Here is a 20023-nt window from a genome sequence, read left to right on the forward strand (position 1 = left end):
ACAACAACAAGCCTTTGAGAAAGCAGAATACTACTGAACACAAAAGGTGCATACGATTCACGAAGCTACGTTTTTTTTTCTGTGTACATTAAAAATAACACATGCACATTTTTCTTGTCAATTTGTAACCTAATTTCTTAGAGAAAAGAGCAGCTTATTTTCCAGATGAAACAATGTGAGTTGTGCTGGTGCATGCTCTGCAGCCTCTAATGCACTAACACTGCTTGTTAAGAAGCAAATGAAGCAGGGTGATGTATCACAGTGCAATACTTTTGTGGTTATGGACTTTACTGGGTTGTTACTTTAACAGCCAATCAGACTGTGACGCCCTTAGCCCATAATTGACTTCTCATAAACTTCACATAAACTTATATACAGTATTGATGTGTTAGTTTTGTGCAGAATCCCACGAGCAGGAAGTCTGCATCTCAGCAGCAGCTCCTGTCATTTCACTGAAGGCACCACTAGTGAAACATATCGGATTTAACAAGCTGTCTTACTTTTGGAAGAGAGTCTAATGTAATGACTCCATAACAGTAGGACTGACTGGTATTTCATTACATGGCCATTAATCTGTGGGGAAGATTTTTGGTCTTTTCAGCAGAGCAACAATCTGTAAAATCAGGTTACCCTCCGTGTGACTGTGTCTCATTCATTGTGACATTGTGCTGTGGGAAATCCACATAATCACATCTGCAGTTAAAGATGCAATCTGCCATTTATTTGGCAATAATTTCCACAGATGTCTGTAAAGACTGAAGTGAAAGCACTGCATTAAATATTCCATGGTCATAATTCATCGTTGTCTGAAAATAAAACCTTAATTCCATCAGTGTCAAATAACTTCAGTGATGTAAAGAAAACATTTCACATCCTTAAAATCCCATCAAGCACCACGTTGTCATGCTGTTTACACTTAAATATAGGCTTTGCAATCATGACATTAGCAGGCCACATTTGCACCGAGTGAGTGGGCTTTCAGATGATGTTTAAAATAATGACAATTAGGGATGTAATATATGATTATTTTAATTACGGCTCAGGCTGCTTTTTTTTCTCTCAGTGACAGGCACCTGTCACAATGTCCCAGAGCTTAAAGCTGAAAAAGAAAACTATTTTGTATAATATATGACAAATTAGGTCACTCATTCCTGCAGCCAATGCATGCTAATGCCTTTACATAATCTGCTGATGTCTAAAACTTTCTCCTGAATTCAGAAGTGAAATAGTCCAATAACACTGAAAGTGACCAAAGAAGTCCCCCCACTCCAAAGAAAAAAAAGATATATATATATATATATATATACATTTTTTTTTTTTAAATGAATTAATGAATCGCCTTATATAACACAGTAATCTGCTCGGGACTGTGCAACTTCTCATTGACAGGAGATTCTTTTGGACAAAATAAATGAATTCCTTGAATGTTCAGAATATCAAGGCAATCATTTTGCTCACACAGTTGTGATTGCTTCGGTACAGTATGTCAATGACCGCATTGGTTGTGTTGCGTGAGTATATAGTAGGTGCCCACGGAAATCCTTTACTATATTACATACAGCATAAAAACAGCATCATGGAGTAAAAATCTTTTAAATACAAATAGTCAAGCCTTCACACTACTGGCCAAACAGTGAGAAATTAGCATAGTTGTTCCAGTATATATCATGGTGATATGTAACTGCTAACTTAAGTGCTACACATTGATTTGCAATATATCAGTAAAGTCAATTTTTATTTATTAGCTTGCTGTCCTCTCCTGGGGAATGGTGACTATCATCTGTGTTAATTGCAGTCCACTGTAGCTGTGGCTGAAGGGTGTCTGTGGGGCACAATACCATGGAGAGAGAGAGATGTTTTTGCTTGTGTTTTTGTATTTGATGCTGGTCATTGTTAGAGTATCTCATTCCAAATTCCTGTAATGTTAGAAAGCTTCAGAAATAGCACCTTGACAGTCCATTTGACTGTTTTCCCTGCAGTCAGTAGTTGAGGACATTTCACAGCTTCCTGGCCCCAAAATAGGGCAGCTATGGATTTTTTGCTGCATGATCTTCTTATTATGCCCGAGCCTCAGCAGCTGTGTGAGGGTCACTCTGTCACTTTGAGTTATGCTTGGCATCTGGCATCCAGCCAACAGGCATTGACTCTTAAAAAGAACAATACATCTTTTCAGTCACTCAGCTTTATACAGAGACAATGCAACTAAGTCATTCAAGCCTATACAATATAACGCAGTTTGTCGAGAAAATTCTTGGTGGAATGAGAGAGGAAATATGAAAGTAGAGGAAATTTACTTTCTCCTACATAACTGCTGTTTGTATCAGTTTGTCTCATTCAAATTTTGAATGGATATACGTTAAAATGTGAGTTTGCAGAAATGTGTAAATTCCATAACCATATCCTGATTCCAGGCTGGACACCTTGTCTCAGGTTGTCAAAGACTGTTGAAAACGTCAAAACTCAGTCTGGAAGGCTGGTTGCTTTTGCACCAAACATCATATCAGCTTCATAAATTATTCTCAACAGCGACCACTCCACCTAGCACCATTAAGTGAAAGTAGCTGGGACACAGTTTGCAGGCCTGTCACAAGTGGAGAGAGTAACTCCACGGGTTGAGGGGAGGGATAAACTCCAGCTCCACAAACTAAGTTCAGAGCTGGCGCAGTTTCTTGCCTTCTGGTTAACATTAGAGCAAGAGAGAATAGAAGCCCATGAAGCTGTTAAGGAATATATTATGATGAAGCTGCATTCGGTGTGGGAATATGACAGGGAATTTCAAATTAGAATTCATAAACAATAACTACAGGCATGAATCTCTTTTTATGCAATTTAAGTTGGAAACATAAAAAGGAATCACTTGCTGTTGCATAATTTTTCTTTGACAGAGGCAATGAGTACCCAGGAGTGCGCCCAGGCTGGAAACATTTGCCAACTGTCACAATCCCTCCATGATTTGTCTTGAGCTCTTTAATGGCATACTTAATCAAATCCTCATATCACAGGTCACTGCCCCCTTTTCTACGTCGCGCACAGACCACAAATTGTATTCTATGGCCACTGGGAATAACTAAGGTGTATAGAGGAGAACTCTGCGCCAATAACTTTCACAATGTCCGGCAGCAATATGAAGTAATTGCCCATTCCTTCTGTTGTTTATTGCCTACCAATGGGATACCATGGGAGCTGAAGCAAGGTCCAATTAGATCTGAAGGACATAGACAAGTGGGAGAATTTGTCTTCTATTTGTCTGATGGATTGTCACTGGACTCCCAACAAGGAAACAATGCTCAAGCTCTATCATCGGATCATTCTGTGCGGAAATGAGCAACCAGAGAGTTATCTGCTGCACTGCTGCGCCGTTGATGCCACTGTCTTTGAGCAATCAGATGAGAGGTCTTAAGCGTGTTAACCAGCTTATGAAGCAGTGCTTTGACCTTAAGTACTGCATTAGCCCCAGCAAATACCTCATGGCATGTACTTACCTGCTGAAGCCCTGTGAGTCCTTTGGGCAGTATACACACAGTATACTGCCACAGTAGGGGGCTTTTTTCTTTTCTTTTCTTTTCTTTTTTTTTTTTTTAAGGCAGAGAAATGCATGTTTTTAACACTTGAGCGTGACTAATAATGATTTTGTTGGTCAATACTGATATGTTCATTTTGAACTAAGCTGTAGATATGCGTCATAATGTATTCATATTCATTTAATGCAGAGAAAACATGATTAAGAAATTAATTCACTGCTTGCTAAATCCTCACACCCTCCATTACTGCCGCTGTGGCTTTCAGGTTTTCTCTTCATAAGATAAAATGAGACTTTATTGATCCCGTTTGGGGAAATTTCCTCGTTACTACAGCTCTGTACAGACAGAATAGAAACAGAATAAAATAAAATATAATTACAACACAGAAACAACACAAAACTCTACACAACAGAGAAAAACTGAAAGAACAGAGATACTATGTACAGAAAAATATGCAGTATGCATTAAGGCTTGGCTGTACAGTGGAATAATGTGCATGATTTGGTTCAAGGTAGAGTTATAATAGCAGCAGATGATTATTACTGTATCAGTGTTGACACATCGGGTCCTTGATATATGACCACGTTTGATTTTACTAGTGGAGGGAACATCTTCTATCAGCCAGATTTTATCAGCAAACACTCCAAAAATAAGCCCTTCAAAAAAAAAAAAAAAAAAAAACACCAAAAAAAACGGTGAGCAAGTGAATGTGCCGCTGTTAGGCTTTCCTGTCTGACCACTGCTGGATGTGTCATTGTTTCAAATGGGCTGTTGTCCCACTGCTCAAGGTCTCGCCGAGGCACTTGTCATCAGCCATGCATGTCACTCCCGGCCTTCTCCCAGTGCGTAGGTGTTGATGGGATGGCAGCCTTACAGGCCCAGCTGCGGCACCAGATATGCTTCTTATCAGTAATGCCCAATTATGGCAAAGAAAGCATCACTGTTTATATGCTAAGCCTGGTGGGCCAAAGACTTGATGAGGAAAATGTCACAAACTCTGTCTATTCCACACCGACAAACACTTGATGCTTTGACTGTATCTTCCTGATACACATCGCAGTGTGGTTGTGTGTGGTTTTTGTGTAGTGTGCAATGGCAGCGATGGGGGCAGAGGCAGGGACATCACATCACAGCAGGGTGAAGCCTGATGAAATATAATTTATTCCAATAATGATATGTAGATGAGGCTCTGGTCGACAAAACAGATAAAAATCAATTCTGTTCAGCCTTTAGGAATGACGATAATGAATTCAGTGGCTCACCTGGTGATCAGCACACAGACAAAAATGACAATTTTAGATGGAACGACTGTTTGTTTTATTTACACTCTTAGCCTGGAGACATGCAGCGATTACATTACCATCATTTAATGACGACATCCAGTGGAGGAGTGCATATAGGCTGGACAATTATTATAAATAGATTTTCTCTCTGCACTTTGATTGTTTCTGCATATTGTTTTGAGAATATGACAAAACGAAGGAAAATTAATTTGAAAACCGGCAATAACCGCAAAGATATGAATAGAAAAAGTGTGACTTTGTGCAGTTTTAATCTCTGCTAAATTAACTTGTAGTCACACAGAGGAAACTCTGCTGAGAAAATATAATAATATAAAAGAGCTCCCTCTTACTGGAACTGTCTGCAGAATTAGCAGATTCAGACTTCTTACACATGAATATTAATCCAGGTGCTTGTGTATGCACCGATGGCTACAGTGGAAAAACTGGAATGAAAAGTTAATGCAATTTGGGAACTTGACCACGAAAGGTCAAGTTCCCAAAATGGAAATAAATACAAGCAAATAAGTTTGTTATTTACACTTAGTCATGATCCAGTGCAATGAAATGAAACCTGGCACTGAGCGTGACTTGACTCTATAGAGAAACAAGCAGTGGTTAGGGACCATCTTTAAAGTGTAGGTAAAGGCCAAGGCAGCATATCAGCAACCGTGTTATTAGTAGTGGAAGAACACATTTTTTGTCAGACACTGCAGTCCAGCAATTACTTCTTTCTGGCCTTGTAGTATTCCATGTATGGGCTCCAAAGCATGCTATTTTAAAGAAGAAATTTGGTCGAGCCTATAATAGATATGCTGTATACAACAGGCAGGGATTGTACTGAGACTGTCAACGGTATTTTATGGGTTAATTTAAAAGTCTCTCTAAATCTTAAAAAAAACAAAAAAAAAACAACTGTCTTTCATATGAAAAACAAATAAATAATGTTGGTAAAGCAGGAAAGGATGAAAGTCCTGCCTCTGCTCTTTGTGCTGTTTTGCGCTATATTTAACGTTCTGGCATTGTCAAGTGAGCTCTTGTACGTATTTTCAAAAGGAGACGCATTCTATTGTTTTGAGATCATTTAGAGATATAGTGCTACCAATTTCCAATTCAGGGTTGTCATCCTCCCAACATGCCTGCTGCAGTTATGAGTGAATTACCACAGCTCTTCCCCCGTTCTTAATATTTCATAGATTTGTTTTGGTCTTTGAACACTCTGAGCCTCTCTAGAACGGTTTATTTTCCTCTTCTCTCAGAGATCTCTGAATCCCCCACCTTCCCTTCGCCATCAATATTTAGCACTCCTCTGCATTACTTTGGACGTGCATAAATCCACTCTTTCTCTTAAATCATTCATTAAAAGGGGGGTCATCTAAGAATCTATCTTTTAAAGAGGAAAACCGAATTTTTTAAAGAAGAAAGACACATTCTGCAGGTTGTTGTATAATTTAGAGCTGTTGTGGATTTAATGTGTCGTGACAGAGGGATTTGGACAAACAGATTATGGGAAGTGTGTACAAGGACATGCGTATACTGTCGGACACAATGAAATTTAAATTGGCACCTTTCCATTGCGAAGATCCACAGCCAGCTGAGGCTTGGGATGGGCATGAAGCCTGAGTGGAGGAAGCAGATGCTGGGTTGTAATTGTTTTTGGAGTGAGATGATGATGAAAGTGTCGCTATGCTGTTTGGAGTGTTCGCTCACATTGGAAATAGTCAACGTAAGGAAGCACATGGAGACACTCGGGCATCATATTTGATATTTGAAACAAACATTGATCGTGTCCTTGTGTTTACTGTGGTAAGTGTCAATGTCATCTTCTTTTTTTTTTTTTTTGAAGGGTCACAGGACTCACTGAATGCTTTTATACAAAGTGCTTCAAGCGCTCATGTATACAGACTGAGCACTCAACATAGGAATAGAGGTCTTTATCCTTACAGGGTTCGTGCAGGGCTTTACCCACACATCAGAATGGGCCACTTCTTCCTTTCAAGGCATACACTGTAAGCGTCTGTTTTTGTTTTATAGCTGCCCTTTTCGGATATAAAAATGGTCGGGCGGTTTGATCTAGATATGGAGGCTTTTATGCATATTTGACTGTGTTCTTCCAAACAAATTTTACAAGAACTACAATTGAAGTGGAGAAAAGATAAAAGATCAACCTCACCTGTCAGAGAAATTTAAAATCCTCAAACTACCAGCCAGGAATGATCCAAACTGTTTTTTAATCAGTGGCTGCCTATTATGACACGCGTGCACAAAACTTTACAGCTATTGGCTGTAAACTTTGCAGCAGCATTGTGTTCATGTCGGAAATCCAAAGTCTCCATCATGAAATTGCCTCTCTCAAATATCTGAACTTATGTTGATGAATGGCAGGCTTTTTTCTGTTGAGTATCCATGGCTCCTCATCCTATAATGGAATTTTTTTTCCACTCAGACAGAGGAAGTGCAAGACAGTGGGAAATGGGAAAATAACACAGTCACCAGAAAACAAAGCTGGCAGGCATTGTCCTGCTTCCAAGACTCATGGAGAGACAGAGAGGCCCTCCAGACCCGAGTCTCCGGCGTTGGAGAGTATCTGTGTTATTGTATGACATGGGCCGCTGTGCCAGATGGCTGGTCCATGATGTGAACCCCACCCAAACTTGTCAAAATGCCACCACAGTGGCTTGTGCAGGGCATACTAAATCCCTGTCGTGGGAGAAGCCAGTTTGAAGCCATTCAGCTCCAATTACAAATCTTCAGTAGCACCCGAGGATTTGAGACCATCCAAATATGGTGATTACGCCGCTGTTCCTGGAGGGTTGAAGCCGGGAGTTGAGCCCTTCATTGGTATGCGTTGTTTACTTACTGTCTGTGTGTCCATCTGTTGATATGGTGAACAGACGCAGTTCGATTTTTCTGCGGAGGCCACACTGAAAGCTTGGCTTGAATTACAATCATCTGACATTATCCTGCAGTTTCAGGGAAGTTTAAAATAGTCAAACAAGACTCAAAAGCTGGCAGAGATGGATAGGAATGTAGCTCATAATATTCTTCTTTTAGAAAAAAGAGAGCTTTTGAGAGATTCTGTTCAAGACAGTCGGGTGTGGGTGGTCAGAGGGCAGCAGGGCGAGGTATTTTTCTGCTGAGGGGAGCGTCATTCATATTTATTCCATATTTTCTATGAGTTCCAGAAATGTGCCGTGGATCAGAAAGGTTTGTTTAACCACCTACTAGTGTGGATCCTTATAATTAGGAATGGAGTATTCTCTTTAGTACAGCTACACCACCATTAAACATGATATAGCGTTCACCTGAAATAGAAAATGTTTTTTTTTTTGTTTTTTTTTTTTTGAGTCCCCCCCAAACTGTGGGCTGCTTACTGTGCTCCATTCTTTGACTCAGTTAACAGTGCCTACAATGGAACTAAACATAACAAAACGTATTGCATCATTTTTGAAAAGACTAGTTCCATTTTGAATGTGTAAGTTGGGCTGTTTAAAATTATTGTTCCATTAACACGTGGAAGTAGAAATCAGGCTGATCTGAATTTGAATCAGAGGCGATTTTTATGAATAGTTTCCTAAGTCGAGGGAGTGGTAGGATAATTTTTTTTTTTTTCCAAATATAATTTCATACCCCACACTCCGTTGCCATGCAAATGGAGGCCTAAATTAGTGAACAGAGTTTTATCAAAGTATTTCTGCCACTGTAGCAAACTGACAGTCTGTTAAATCACAGTCATGACACATTAAAATTTTTTTCAACAGAGGGATATTTGAAGTTCAACACATATTAAATCCTTTGCTGAATACAACAATGTTGGACCAAAAACCCCTAACGTGATGGAGCTAACCAAGGACCAGCTCTCATGAAGCGCTAAGCACACAGACAGGCGTTGTGGTTGCTCTCCCTGAATTTTCTAAGATAAAATCACCCGCATGGAACAGACACAGTTTGAACACTCTCTTCATAGTCATGGTGGTGAAACACTGCTTCTGAAAAGCTTCTATAATTAGAATTCAGAGTGATCAAGCGCTCACTGGAACAACTGGTGGCCTTTTGTTGGACTGACGGTCCGAAACTGCACAGCTGTGGTGCTTTAGAGTCATTTTTATTAGAATTTATGAAGTTGAAGTAAAATTTTAAACCAAATCTCATCTCTCTTTGGAGAATACAGAAACAACTGTATCCTTATGTACACTGGTTTAAAAAAATGTTCTGTTTATTCTCCTTGATGACCCATTTTGTGACATAAAGGCTTTGTGTGCTCATAGTATATGTCCCCATATAGAAAATGTAGAAAACCTGGGGAACAGGTGTATCGAGGTTTTACTCTGGGTCACATCCAAGTTTCTTCAGCATCATCACTTGATGGAACTATGTGATGTCAACTAAGTGCTGTGTCTATGATGAGCAATCTTAATCATAATCATAATCATGAGTCGGAGAGCATTTTGTTGTTATTGTTCAGGCCTGATTGCGCGTCGGTAGTTTCAGGCCTGCTCCTCTGGATGTGAATTACAGCTCTGCACCATCTCCCTGTTCTCTATTGTTGGCCCACTGCATCTCCTTGTTTCTGCTCTGCATTGCTTATCTGTGTGACGTCTGCGCCCATGTGGGTGTTTTGCAGCGTTTTCATTGACAGACAGTGTAATGATGCCCCATGGATGAGCCCCGCCGGTGTCTGAGCTGCCAAACACCGGTGTGCTCGCACCGCTACAGCATGTCAATCACCTGCCCCACTGCATGGCCTCTCTCCTCACCTGTCTCTCCCTGTTCTCTGTGCAAGCTTGTCTGCCTCGAGTCATGTCCGCATACATCTGTATGATTGTCTCTCTGTTCTGTCATTCCCTTGGCAGGTTTGGCAAAGCCCATGGGGCTAGTTGAGGGGCCCGGAGGCCTCGGGCAGGGGGGAGCTGCTGCCACTCTTGGAGAAGACAGTCGTGATGCTGAGGGGAAGTATGAGGAGTATGGCTACAATGCCCAGCTCAGTGACCGCATCTCCCTGGACAGGACCATCCCTGACTACAGACCTAAGAAGTATGGCCATTTTTTTGTCATGTATTTTCACCACTACACCTCTATAACCCCCCCCCCCCCTCCAGGAAGGTGTTATAATATTAAAGAGACTTGTAACTTGAAGGTTTGCCAGTTCAATCCCTGCAGCAGTGGATTGGTTCTATTTTCATGAAGGCACACAGTGTACGGCAGGACACTCTGCCAAGAAGCTCACATTTTATTTTTATTGTTTCTTTGTATTATTTTTTTTTCTCACTCTTCTTTTTGGTGGCATTTCGGTGAATCTCCAGCAGATTTCTGTGAGAAAACCAGAGGTTTAGGTAGCGTAAAAGGTGTGTGCTGATGAATTGTGGTGTTAAGGATTAACAGAATTTACAAGGCCTTCCTTTGAGCTCCGATCAGGTCAAAAGTGCATCGCACAGTCATGCTTTTCCCTAATTAATGGAGAATGCACAGTTTCCTTCCTGCAGCTCACCACATCTTCATGGACTTAATTATGTTGAGGAGAAATATTTATGTCTAAATGCAGCAGTGTTGTCAATGTTTCGAATTAAAAAAAAAAAGAAAGGACTGCCAGCATGCACAGAGTGAGATTAGTTGTGCAGATGTCAGGAACTCATTGGTGAATGGATGCAACGTGTTATTTTCAGGATCTGTTATGCAAATCATTGCATCCAGTAGCTGGTATAGGGAAGGTGGTGGGACATATGGAACATCACTAGATCAAAAACTTCCTCTCACCGATTTCCATATTGAACATGAAAATGCAAATGTCACCCTTGTAAATTCAGCGTCTACCAGTGGGACACATTCCTCCCCACCTACTTCTTTATGGTGCTCATTTTGCAAGGCTGCTCCGACTCTCTTAATGGCACATGGCACACAGTAAACCTGTTGTACACTTTTGCCACGTTTGGCATTCATCTTACATCAGCAATTTCACTGTCTGATAACTGTGGAGAAAGTGTTTGTCACCACACTGGTGTTCAATTGAGCAGCTATTGTGTTGCTGAAGAAATGTGCGTTAATGCAAAAGTTTTTGCTGTTGAAACTTTTCATCCGGCTCGCAGATATTTCTTCTACTTTGTGCTTACTCGTGAGGAAAAATCTTGAGAGGCCAATACAATCTGGAAGCAATTTGATCTGCTAGCATATGTGAAATGTTAAATGTTAAACAGGAAAATTGGAGGAATGAATTTGTTGTTTACTGTAATTTTACTATAAACATACTGAACTGACCTTATTATTATCTGTTGACATTCAGAAAAGAGCTGAAGGAGGGAGAATTGCTGCAGAGTTGTTTAAAGCCTCTACTGAAGGAAAAATGGGATTTTAAAAAATGATGATTGACGTTGTGTTCTCCAATTATTAATTCCAAACCATTTTACTCCCAGTCTAAAGTGGCAGATGCTACTTACCATGGAACTGACAACTGTCCACTGTGAAACAATGGCAGGTAGACTTTTTTTTTTTTTTTTAAATTGCTTTAAAAAAGGGGAATCAAGACCAAAATGCAAAATGCAACAATTAATTCTTGGATACAGTCATAAATGTTAACTCTTCAAAAGTTAAAATGTTAGTGTTTGATTAGTTTTACTGAAATGTGTATCATTCAACACTGCAGCATAAAGTTTAATATGGAGCGTAAATTTGAGCATTAAAATAATGTGAAATATAAAGTCTTCATTTATTTGAAGAATATATTACATTTACATTTTCATTTCAGTCGCATGGAGGTAAAAGAAGAAGGACACATGGCAGAATGATTCAGAGAGTGTTTTTCCTTCAACTGTGGAGAGTTTGACTTTCTTTAGGACAGCTATGTGTTTCGTCTATGCTGACAATCCACCAAGGCTACCAGAGAGGCAGAGTGCCTCCCTCTTCACATTACCTCCTTGATACTTTTTACCTTCTTCATCTGCCTTTATACCTAACGCCACATAATCCCTCCTCCTGTCCCCTGACGATGGCCATGAGAGGGTTCTGAGAGCTTCAACAAGGATAACAACTCATTTCATCCAATCTGCTTCATTACGATTTCTTTTTCACGGCCACAAAAATTAGACAAGAGAAGAGAGGAGGGGAGCTACTAAAAAGGAGATGCTAATTAATAAAATAGAAAACAAAATTGGTCACAGATATCCAGTGAATGCACTGCACGGTAGACTTGGTACATTTGCTTTGAGCTAGTGGAATGAAATACAACACTCTCAGATTGTCTAAGCTTTTTGCTGTTTACACGACGGAAGCAACCCTTTCGAGAACAGGAAAATATCAAAGCACTGCTCTTAGCATAGCAAAGAATTGTTCAAAGAAAGAAAATGGATATGTTTACAGCCAGCGCAATACCAGAACTGCCAGCTCTGCTGTGGCACTAGGCAGAGAATTTTAGGGCCCTTTCACAGTTTACCTATTTGGTTTACACAAATTCTGCTGTTTGCCAAGTGAGCTCAGATGAAAGCTACAGTATGAGTTTAAATCTCACTTTGACTAAATAGCATGACCAACTGAACTCAGGGGCAGCTAATAGATACTTTTTTGTCCAGTTTCTTCCTGGCAATTATATTTTACCTAGAACAAGATTGACTTACTGAGACTACACTCAAAGTAGCACTTTAGCTCTGCATTTAAAAAACAGTTTCTAACCATCCTAACAGGACTGAAAACCATTTATGGCCTCAGTGAAGCATAGGTTGTCACAAATCAAGACATGAACATGAGTGTTATAACCATCATTTCCAAGCGTGTAGCAATTCTCTTACATAGATTTTTTTTTATTTTTTATTAAATTTTTTTTTTGCCACTAATGCAGGCTAGGAGAGCAAGAGAGACGGAGTCAGGAATGTTTGGGAAGTGATGATGAAAGGTTTGGGCTGGATATGAACCACTGTGGTTATGAACTGAATCTAAATGTCATCATGTCAGCCACTGGCTCCCCCAAACCTTAAATGAGGGCAGTTGTGTTTCAAAGGGGCTTGAAAAATCCAGCAGTGTAGTTGCTATGTGCAATCATAGAAATAGAGGTGCGTCTAACAGTCTGATGGATGATCAGCTGAAAATGGTTCTTGATTTCTTTTTTTGTTTTTTTTTTGTATAAAGCCAGTGTGAACTTAAACCAGACCAGAACGTCCACGCTGCCAAATAGCCTTTTTTTTCCTCAGGCAGGATCAAATGAACTCAGCTAAAGTCATGAAAGCTTCCACTGGGCCTGAACTACACTGACCAATTCATAACTTCTCAAAAAAAGTGCAGACTTGTGATGGGTCATATCGTGTGGGTCATGAACATGTGAGACTCCACAGGGGAGAAAACACTCTTTTGACTTAATACTAAAACTTTGACTTTATTATAACCATGTGGATGGAATAAGTGTAAATATGACACCAAAACTGACTGACTGAGGTATTTAATTAATACCAAAGCTTTCTCACTCCTTTAACTCTGTATGACCTTTTTACTGTTATCTGTCCAGAAATTATTGGTGCACCTGACAGTGCAACATCACCTTCTATAGGCCATAAGATTTCCATTTTTTTATTCAGGTTTTACTCTGTCTTTGTTAATTTCTTTTGCTTATAAAGAGAGTGTAACAGAAAGATTACATTTTGGTGCGCTCATTATGCTAATGAAAAAAATCTCACAAACATGCTCCTCTCCTTGAACAGCTGTATTCAACAGATGGAAACAAATCATTTGTAGTGTAGGGAATTTGGTGAATCTGATTGGGACACTCAGAGAAAATAGTAAGATGTTTTGGAAATGTTCTTGCATGAGTTTGCGCATGAGTCAGCTGCTGCTCCTCACTTTATACGATATGAAAGTTACACATTTGGATTTTTAAATCTGAAATTACATGCACCACTGCTGAACTGAGGTTTAATACAACTTCCTGACCAATGGGCTTTTAATTGAACAGGACTCATTGAGCAGAGACGACTTTGATGACTACTGGGAATCAGGAGTCCATTGCTGTGACTGCATGATGTGCACATTTCCAAATCGTTCTCGAGTCAAACCTGCCAGTCTGCTGGAAAACCAACTCATGATGTTTATAGCCCCAATTTGTTCCTGCACACAAACTCGTAATCCCCATTCACCACCTGTTTTTTTTTCTCTGCCCTTCACTTCTACAAGCGATAACTTTGAGTGATGCCCAGAGACTTGAGCAGGGTTGACATCCTGCTGACGCCTGCCTTCACTGTCCTTCGGGAGTTTAGTATGATAGCAGTCCATTGTGCTTTGGATGTGAAAAACAACGAAACAGACAAGCTGGTAAGACTGTGATGTTCATGTGACAAACGATAAAAAGATTTCTAATGTAACTTGGGCCACTCATGAATTACAAACAATGAATCCAAGGCATCAAACCTGCTCTTCACCCTCCAGCTCCTGCAGGAGGATTCTCATTCTGTTACGTCTAATCTCAACTCGATCTCTATTGTCACTTTGCAGAGGATTTGATTTATATTTTGTCGAAATTGTTGTTAAAACCAGAACTATATTGAATGCTCTGCTTCCCCAAGGACTCATCATCTTGTTTGTCTGCCTGTGGGAGGGTGATAACCAGAATGGGAGGCTGAAGAAACAGGCTTACCTCATCCCTTAAGCGTCTGATACAGCAGAATGGGATCGTAAGGTCTCTACGGTGCAGGAGCTCCAGCTGCAAATTGTTGCTCTTTCCAGTGCTACAGTTTATCTGCTTGATAGACGGAGGTGAAGGTGTTGGAGAAATGACAAGGCAAACGATTATCTTTCTGAGGCAAGTGCTCGCAGATTGGAAAGTTGCTTTGGTGTTGCCTGCGCCGCGTGGGTTAGTAGAGGTTAATGTGAAATTTCACAGTGAAAAGGAGCAGCCGGCGGGAGAAAAGTCAGAGGGAGCGGCTGGAAATGCAGGCAGCTGGAGGAGGAGAAAAAGGGAGGTGTGGTAGAAATACATCTTAATCTGGCACTCTGTTTCTGTCAAAGCTTGTTCCGGGTCAAATTATGAGTGCTGCCCAGTGAGCTCAGTCCCATTACAAACAGATGAGTCGATCGCTCATCCTGTTATGGCTTTACAACGCTTCCTCGCAACTGCAGACAGGTACAAATTTAAGGTTGAACGATGCCCCAAATTGGATTCAGTAACTAGGGCAATGGAACTACAATTTCACGTTACGATTTCAGCATTGAAATCTGGCCTCACACCACATCTCGGCCAGAGGCAATGAAGCCGCTTTCCACTCTTTGACATTTTGAAGAAATTACTCAGGTGGTGATCATCAAACACAAGGTCTTCACTAGTTATATAACTGCACACAAGTGAAATATACATTACTTTGTTTTGCACAGTTGCCACGTCAAGACCATGTCTCTGCAAAAGAGCACAGCTGTGTGGGGAAGAAAAATCCCGCCTCAAACTCACTGCCAGATTTGTCACTGTATTTATAGACCTGGCAAGGCTGATTGAGAGAGGCAATAGCAAAAGCTGCGAGAGGGAACAAAGAAGTTACCAGGGGAGAGCAAAAATGCACCAAGAATGACTGAAATGATACAGAGAGGTTATCGATCAAAGCACTTGTGCATTTACCTTCAAGAGTAGTGTGCACGAGCAGAGCTTAAGGTATAGGTAGACTTGTACAGTGTGCTCTGTCACAAACACTGTGTGGTTTAGTTTTCTTTTTGTCAGCTCTCCTGTCAAATGCATGTGGGGTGGAGTAATGGAAGTGATGGATTACAGTGTATGAATCACTCCAGCACAGCAGGCACTAGTCTACATGGCCAGTGAGACTATAGGCAGTAGAATGCCAATCCTGTGCATTAATACTTGGCGGTATATAACTGCAGTAAAACATTTCCAAAATAATATCTTTCTTCCTGATACCAATATTCCAATACTTGAACTTCTAATGGAGTAGCTGTAGATTACTCGCTTTGCATCAAGTTAATCCTTTATGAACTTCAAAGCATAAGCTTCAGCTGCCGTCATTTATCCTATACTGAAGCTCAGTGGGCTGACCTGTCTTGCCTGTGCTTGACTCCAGCAGTCTTGCTGGCGACCAAAGAAAGAGCCATCCATCCATCCATCCATCCAGCTTCTACTGTTTTTCTGTTTCCGGGTCGTGGGGGTTGCTGGAGCCAATCCCAGCCAACATTCATAACTTTCCTAGTTATTTAAATGTGAAGGTGTGTCCAAACGTTTGATTGGTACTGTAGGTTTATCAGTTGTTCACATAATGTTAAAGCTGTATCCAAAAGGGAGAGTAGCTTTGAACACAAATGATCTGCTAGGTGTGAAAATGGCCAAGTGTTAAGAAGAAACCAGCTCATTAAATATAGAAGTTGGTGAAACTGTTAATAACACTTGTATGCAAGTGACTGTTCTGAACAATCAATTATAGTTTTGCAGAAAAAGAAAGCCCTGAATTATATGACATAATTATAGAAGGACTGACTTTTTCTTGTTGGAAAATACTACCAAAGATGTGAGGCTCTGTTGAGGTGCTTTCCTCCCATTTATCTCCAAGCAGTAGGCAGGAGGTTGGTTTGGAATTTATTGAATGTATAAATTACCAATAGCTGCTAAACGCTGTTGCTGGAATCTGCAAATGAGACCTCTAATATTTAAGAGATTGACACGTTAGCAGTCCTCTTTGTTTGCTTGGTGACATCAGTCTTATATCAAAATTGTAAGATATATATTGCCGGCAATTTGTTGTTGTTAACATAACTGCCTAAACAACAATTTAATTGCAAAATTGAATATAGGTCAGCAAAATAGCAGCAAGCCAATTCATTGACTGTGGAAGCTAACATGTCATCATCTTTCATGGGATGAAGAACTTTGTATAATATTCAGAGTGTCTCTCTGAAAAGAAACTGATAAGCTATATATCCACATTCTCTCATCAGTGCATTTACTTTTTCAATTATGTCGGGAATCTGAGTATAATAGAGACTCCAGTGAAAGCACACTATTGCATATTAAGTTGAGACATTTCACTGACAGTTAATTTTCTTTTTATTTAACACATTCAATCAGTCAGTTCACACAGTTGCACTCAACTTTGCATTAAGAGCAGTCAGCTGCAATTGTCAGGGACTAATTTACAGTGACAGTTGATGTGACGTGCATGTTCAAAGTAAAAAAAGAAAAAAGAAAAAAAGAAAAGAAGGTATGGCCCAAATCACTTGTCCTTGCATTGTTATCATGACATGGAAAGCATATATTATATGATACAGGTAAATAAGATGCCATCTTTTGTGTCGTCCTACATAATTGCCAGTGTTTCCCTTGCCAATTCTCATTGTTGAAAGGTGAGAACCTGCTAACACATGCCCACCACACTTACACACACACGTGCACACACAGGCACACATATACATACAAGCCAGTAGCTATGGAGCATGAAAAGGGTTCCACTTGGTGGAGTGAAGAGGATGTAACTTTCGTGCCATGCTGGGCTCCATCTGCTGCGTGGCCGTCCTCCTGTGGCCTGACCCCATAGATGCTGCTGACTCAAGCTGATACCCCAGTTCACAGGGGTATCAGAGCACTGAGCACCAGCAGAGTTCAGATGGCTCACAGTTTGGGTGGAAGAGCAGTGTCGGCCTGTCTTTGAAAAAACTTGTTCAAGGTAGCATAGCCACACCAGAATTTTGGTGTGAAATGTTTTGTATAAAACACTCCCAAAATTTATACCAAAAAAGTCGCTATACTTAGAAAGAAAGAAAGAATTGTTAGTATCATAACTGATTGCTGAGCCTTTAATTTCCTGTGTTTTAGTATTCCAAAATAATACAGTATAACATCACAGTAATTCAAAAGCAGTAAGTAGTGAGCAGATTCAGTCTTTGACATTTAGGTAGGGTAATATTAAGGGTTGTTATATCCCCAATTTATTCCAAGGGAAGGGAACTAACACTAGCAAATAAAAAAAAAGGATTGGAAAGAAATAAGAGGAACAGGCCAAAGCACAGTTGTAGTTTATTAAGCTAAAACAAGGCAATTACAGCAAAAACGCTGAAAAGGGGGTGAACTTAGGGTAAGCTGCCAACTAAAACTATTACAAAAGTAAAAGAGGGTCACTGGTTCACTCTTTCCATCAGGAGAGTAAAAGTCGGCTTGAGGTGTCTGTTACAGCCCACGGCCCATGGGATCAGAGAGAGAGAGAGAGAGAGAGAGTGATGCCCTTCCACCTCAGCCTGTATAGCCAGCTGATTGAGCCTGGGTATAGGTGTACACCATTGAAGGAAAGGCAGGGGGAAAAAACACACCTGCAGGACACCAGGCAGGATTGCCTCAATGTGTGTGTAAAGTGTAGACAAAATTACAAAGGCATGAGAATATACAATTAACGCAACTCTACCCAGTACCACAGACATCAGTGAAAAAACAAAACTCACTCCAGCCATGGGACGAGATTCGGGCACCGTGCTGTCTGCTCCCTTCTTATGCTGGATACAGATGTGAACACTTCGGACCAGCAGAGTCCTGTCACCGCATGAGCCGCTGGTTATGTTTGAACATCTGAGAGAGGTACACCAACGCATTATGATGATCAGCGTGACATCACGTTGTGACAGGTGGAGGAGGAACGAGAGAACACTGGACGTGAACCCGGAGTTGGATAACCAACTACACTGTTGACTTTCAGAGGGAGGAACTAAGTCATCTTCATGCATTACCCATAGAAACCACCAACTGTCTCTGGCGTTATAACCTGCTCCCCCCTAAACATGTTAACATGACCCAACCTTTTTTTTTTTTTTTTTTTCCCCTTCAACATTCAGGGGTGTGAACAGCGTAGGTTGTCTCAGGCGCTTTTCTGTCCCCAACATAGCAGCCTCAATTTCTGATTCAGAATAATCAGAGTCCATTTTTAAGTAAGATCCTTAGCAGTTTCCTCTGTTGCCTTTAATATTCAGTGAAAGCATATGAGACTGATATATGCTGACAAATCTGTGTCATCATTAGCTCCAGAGTGAGTGGTATTTCATCTGGCAAATGCAATATGTCACTTCAGTGTCTAACTCTGAAGCTAAATGGAACTCAATAGTTGTTTAAACTACAGTTGATTTATGTTCATTTCATATTCTAATACAGTACAACATTACAAGTGTTTCATCACAGCCAAAACTTCTTGTAAATAACTAAACCACAACAGTCATACTAGCCACCTCATTATCTTCACATAATGTCTCAGTGGTGCTAAATAAAATATGTGAAAACAGGGGGCAACAAAAGCTGCAGCAGGCGAAATGTGTTGTCAGTTTGTGCACTTGGTTCCTGATTGAAGCAGCATGGAAAGGAATGGGTGTGTGTCTGTGTGTGCTTGCAGTTGCCATAGGAATCGACTAAGTGTGTCCGTCCAGTCAACACTGTTATTTCTGACTTCAACGTCACAGTATGTCAGTGGGGAAATATTGTGTTTTACAGAAAATGACGGGGAGGTTAGACAGACTTTAAGAACAAAGATTATCAGCAGCGGAATGTGTAAGCGTGGCAAACCAACACACCGAGCAAATGTTCGTTTGCTTGTGTAAGTCTACAGTTTGTTGGATTAATTAGGTCAACGTAAGTAGTGATGTGAATGAGGAGTGGTAGATATTACCATGGATTCCAAGTAAGGGCGCAGAGGAAAGCGGTGGAGACTAGGTGGTGGGGAGACAATACCAAGATCACAAAGGGAATGGATGAGGGCTGAGCAGGAGAGGGAGGAGAATTGAACAAAGCTTGTTATATCCTAGTTTGGATCACGTGTGAGCTCACGTTTACCTGGATTGGAATGGATGGAATGGATTATTGTGCACATGATTCGATCAGTGACGGACTGAAAAGAAAGATGGATGTAGCTTCTGTTATTATCACCCACTGGTTTCAAAAGAGCTGTTTCGAAGCACAGAATGGGAGCCTCCCGTGCTGTTCAACTGTCAAACTCCTGGCTAATCCAAAAATAGACAGAGGAGGGGCATGTTTTGGATTTGGTGGATGCCAGTTTGTGGCAAACATACACTCACCCATCTCTCGAAGCCGTTAAAAATTCTTTAGGGTTTTCCAGCTGAGAACCCCTCTAACTGTTAGGGAGTACTCAGTTGGAAAAAGACTGAGAGCTGCTGTCCTGCACCATGAAGGTCTTGAAGCCTTAACAATATTGAAACAGATGAGTTCTGGCAGAATTTCTCCTCAGTATATCTGTTATGAAGGGGGAAATTAGGTGTAGAAACAAAACT

General features: G+C 40.6%; 1 protein-coding gene across 4 annotated transcripts in view; it reads left to right on the forward strand.

The window, feature by feature from the left end:
• Positions 1-20023, forward strand: part of galnt9 (polypeptide N-acetylgalactosaminyltransferase 9) — a 93352-nt gene that overhangs the window by 14493 nt on the left and 58836 nt on the right. For all 4 annotated transcript variants that reach the window (XM_029510759.1, XM_029510758.1, XM_029510756.1 and 1 more), the window contains one exon: positions 9655-9835. In XM_029510759.1, the coding sequence (XP_029366619.1) occupies positions 9669-9835 (167 nt within the window). In that variant the 5' untranslated portion in view covers positions 9655-9668. The remainder of the gene's footprint in view (positions 1-9654; positions 9836-20023) is intronic.

The sequence above is a fragment of the Echeneis naucrates genome, chromosome 9 (genome assembly GCF_900963305.1).
Source record: "Echeneis naucrates chromosome 9, fEcheNa1.1, whole genome shotgun sequence".
Lineage (NCBI taxonomy): Eukaryota > Metazoa > Chordata > Actinopteri > Carangiformes > Echeneidae > Echeneis > Echeneis naucrates.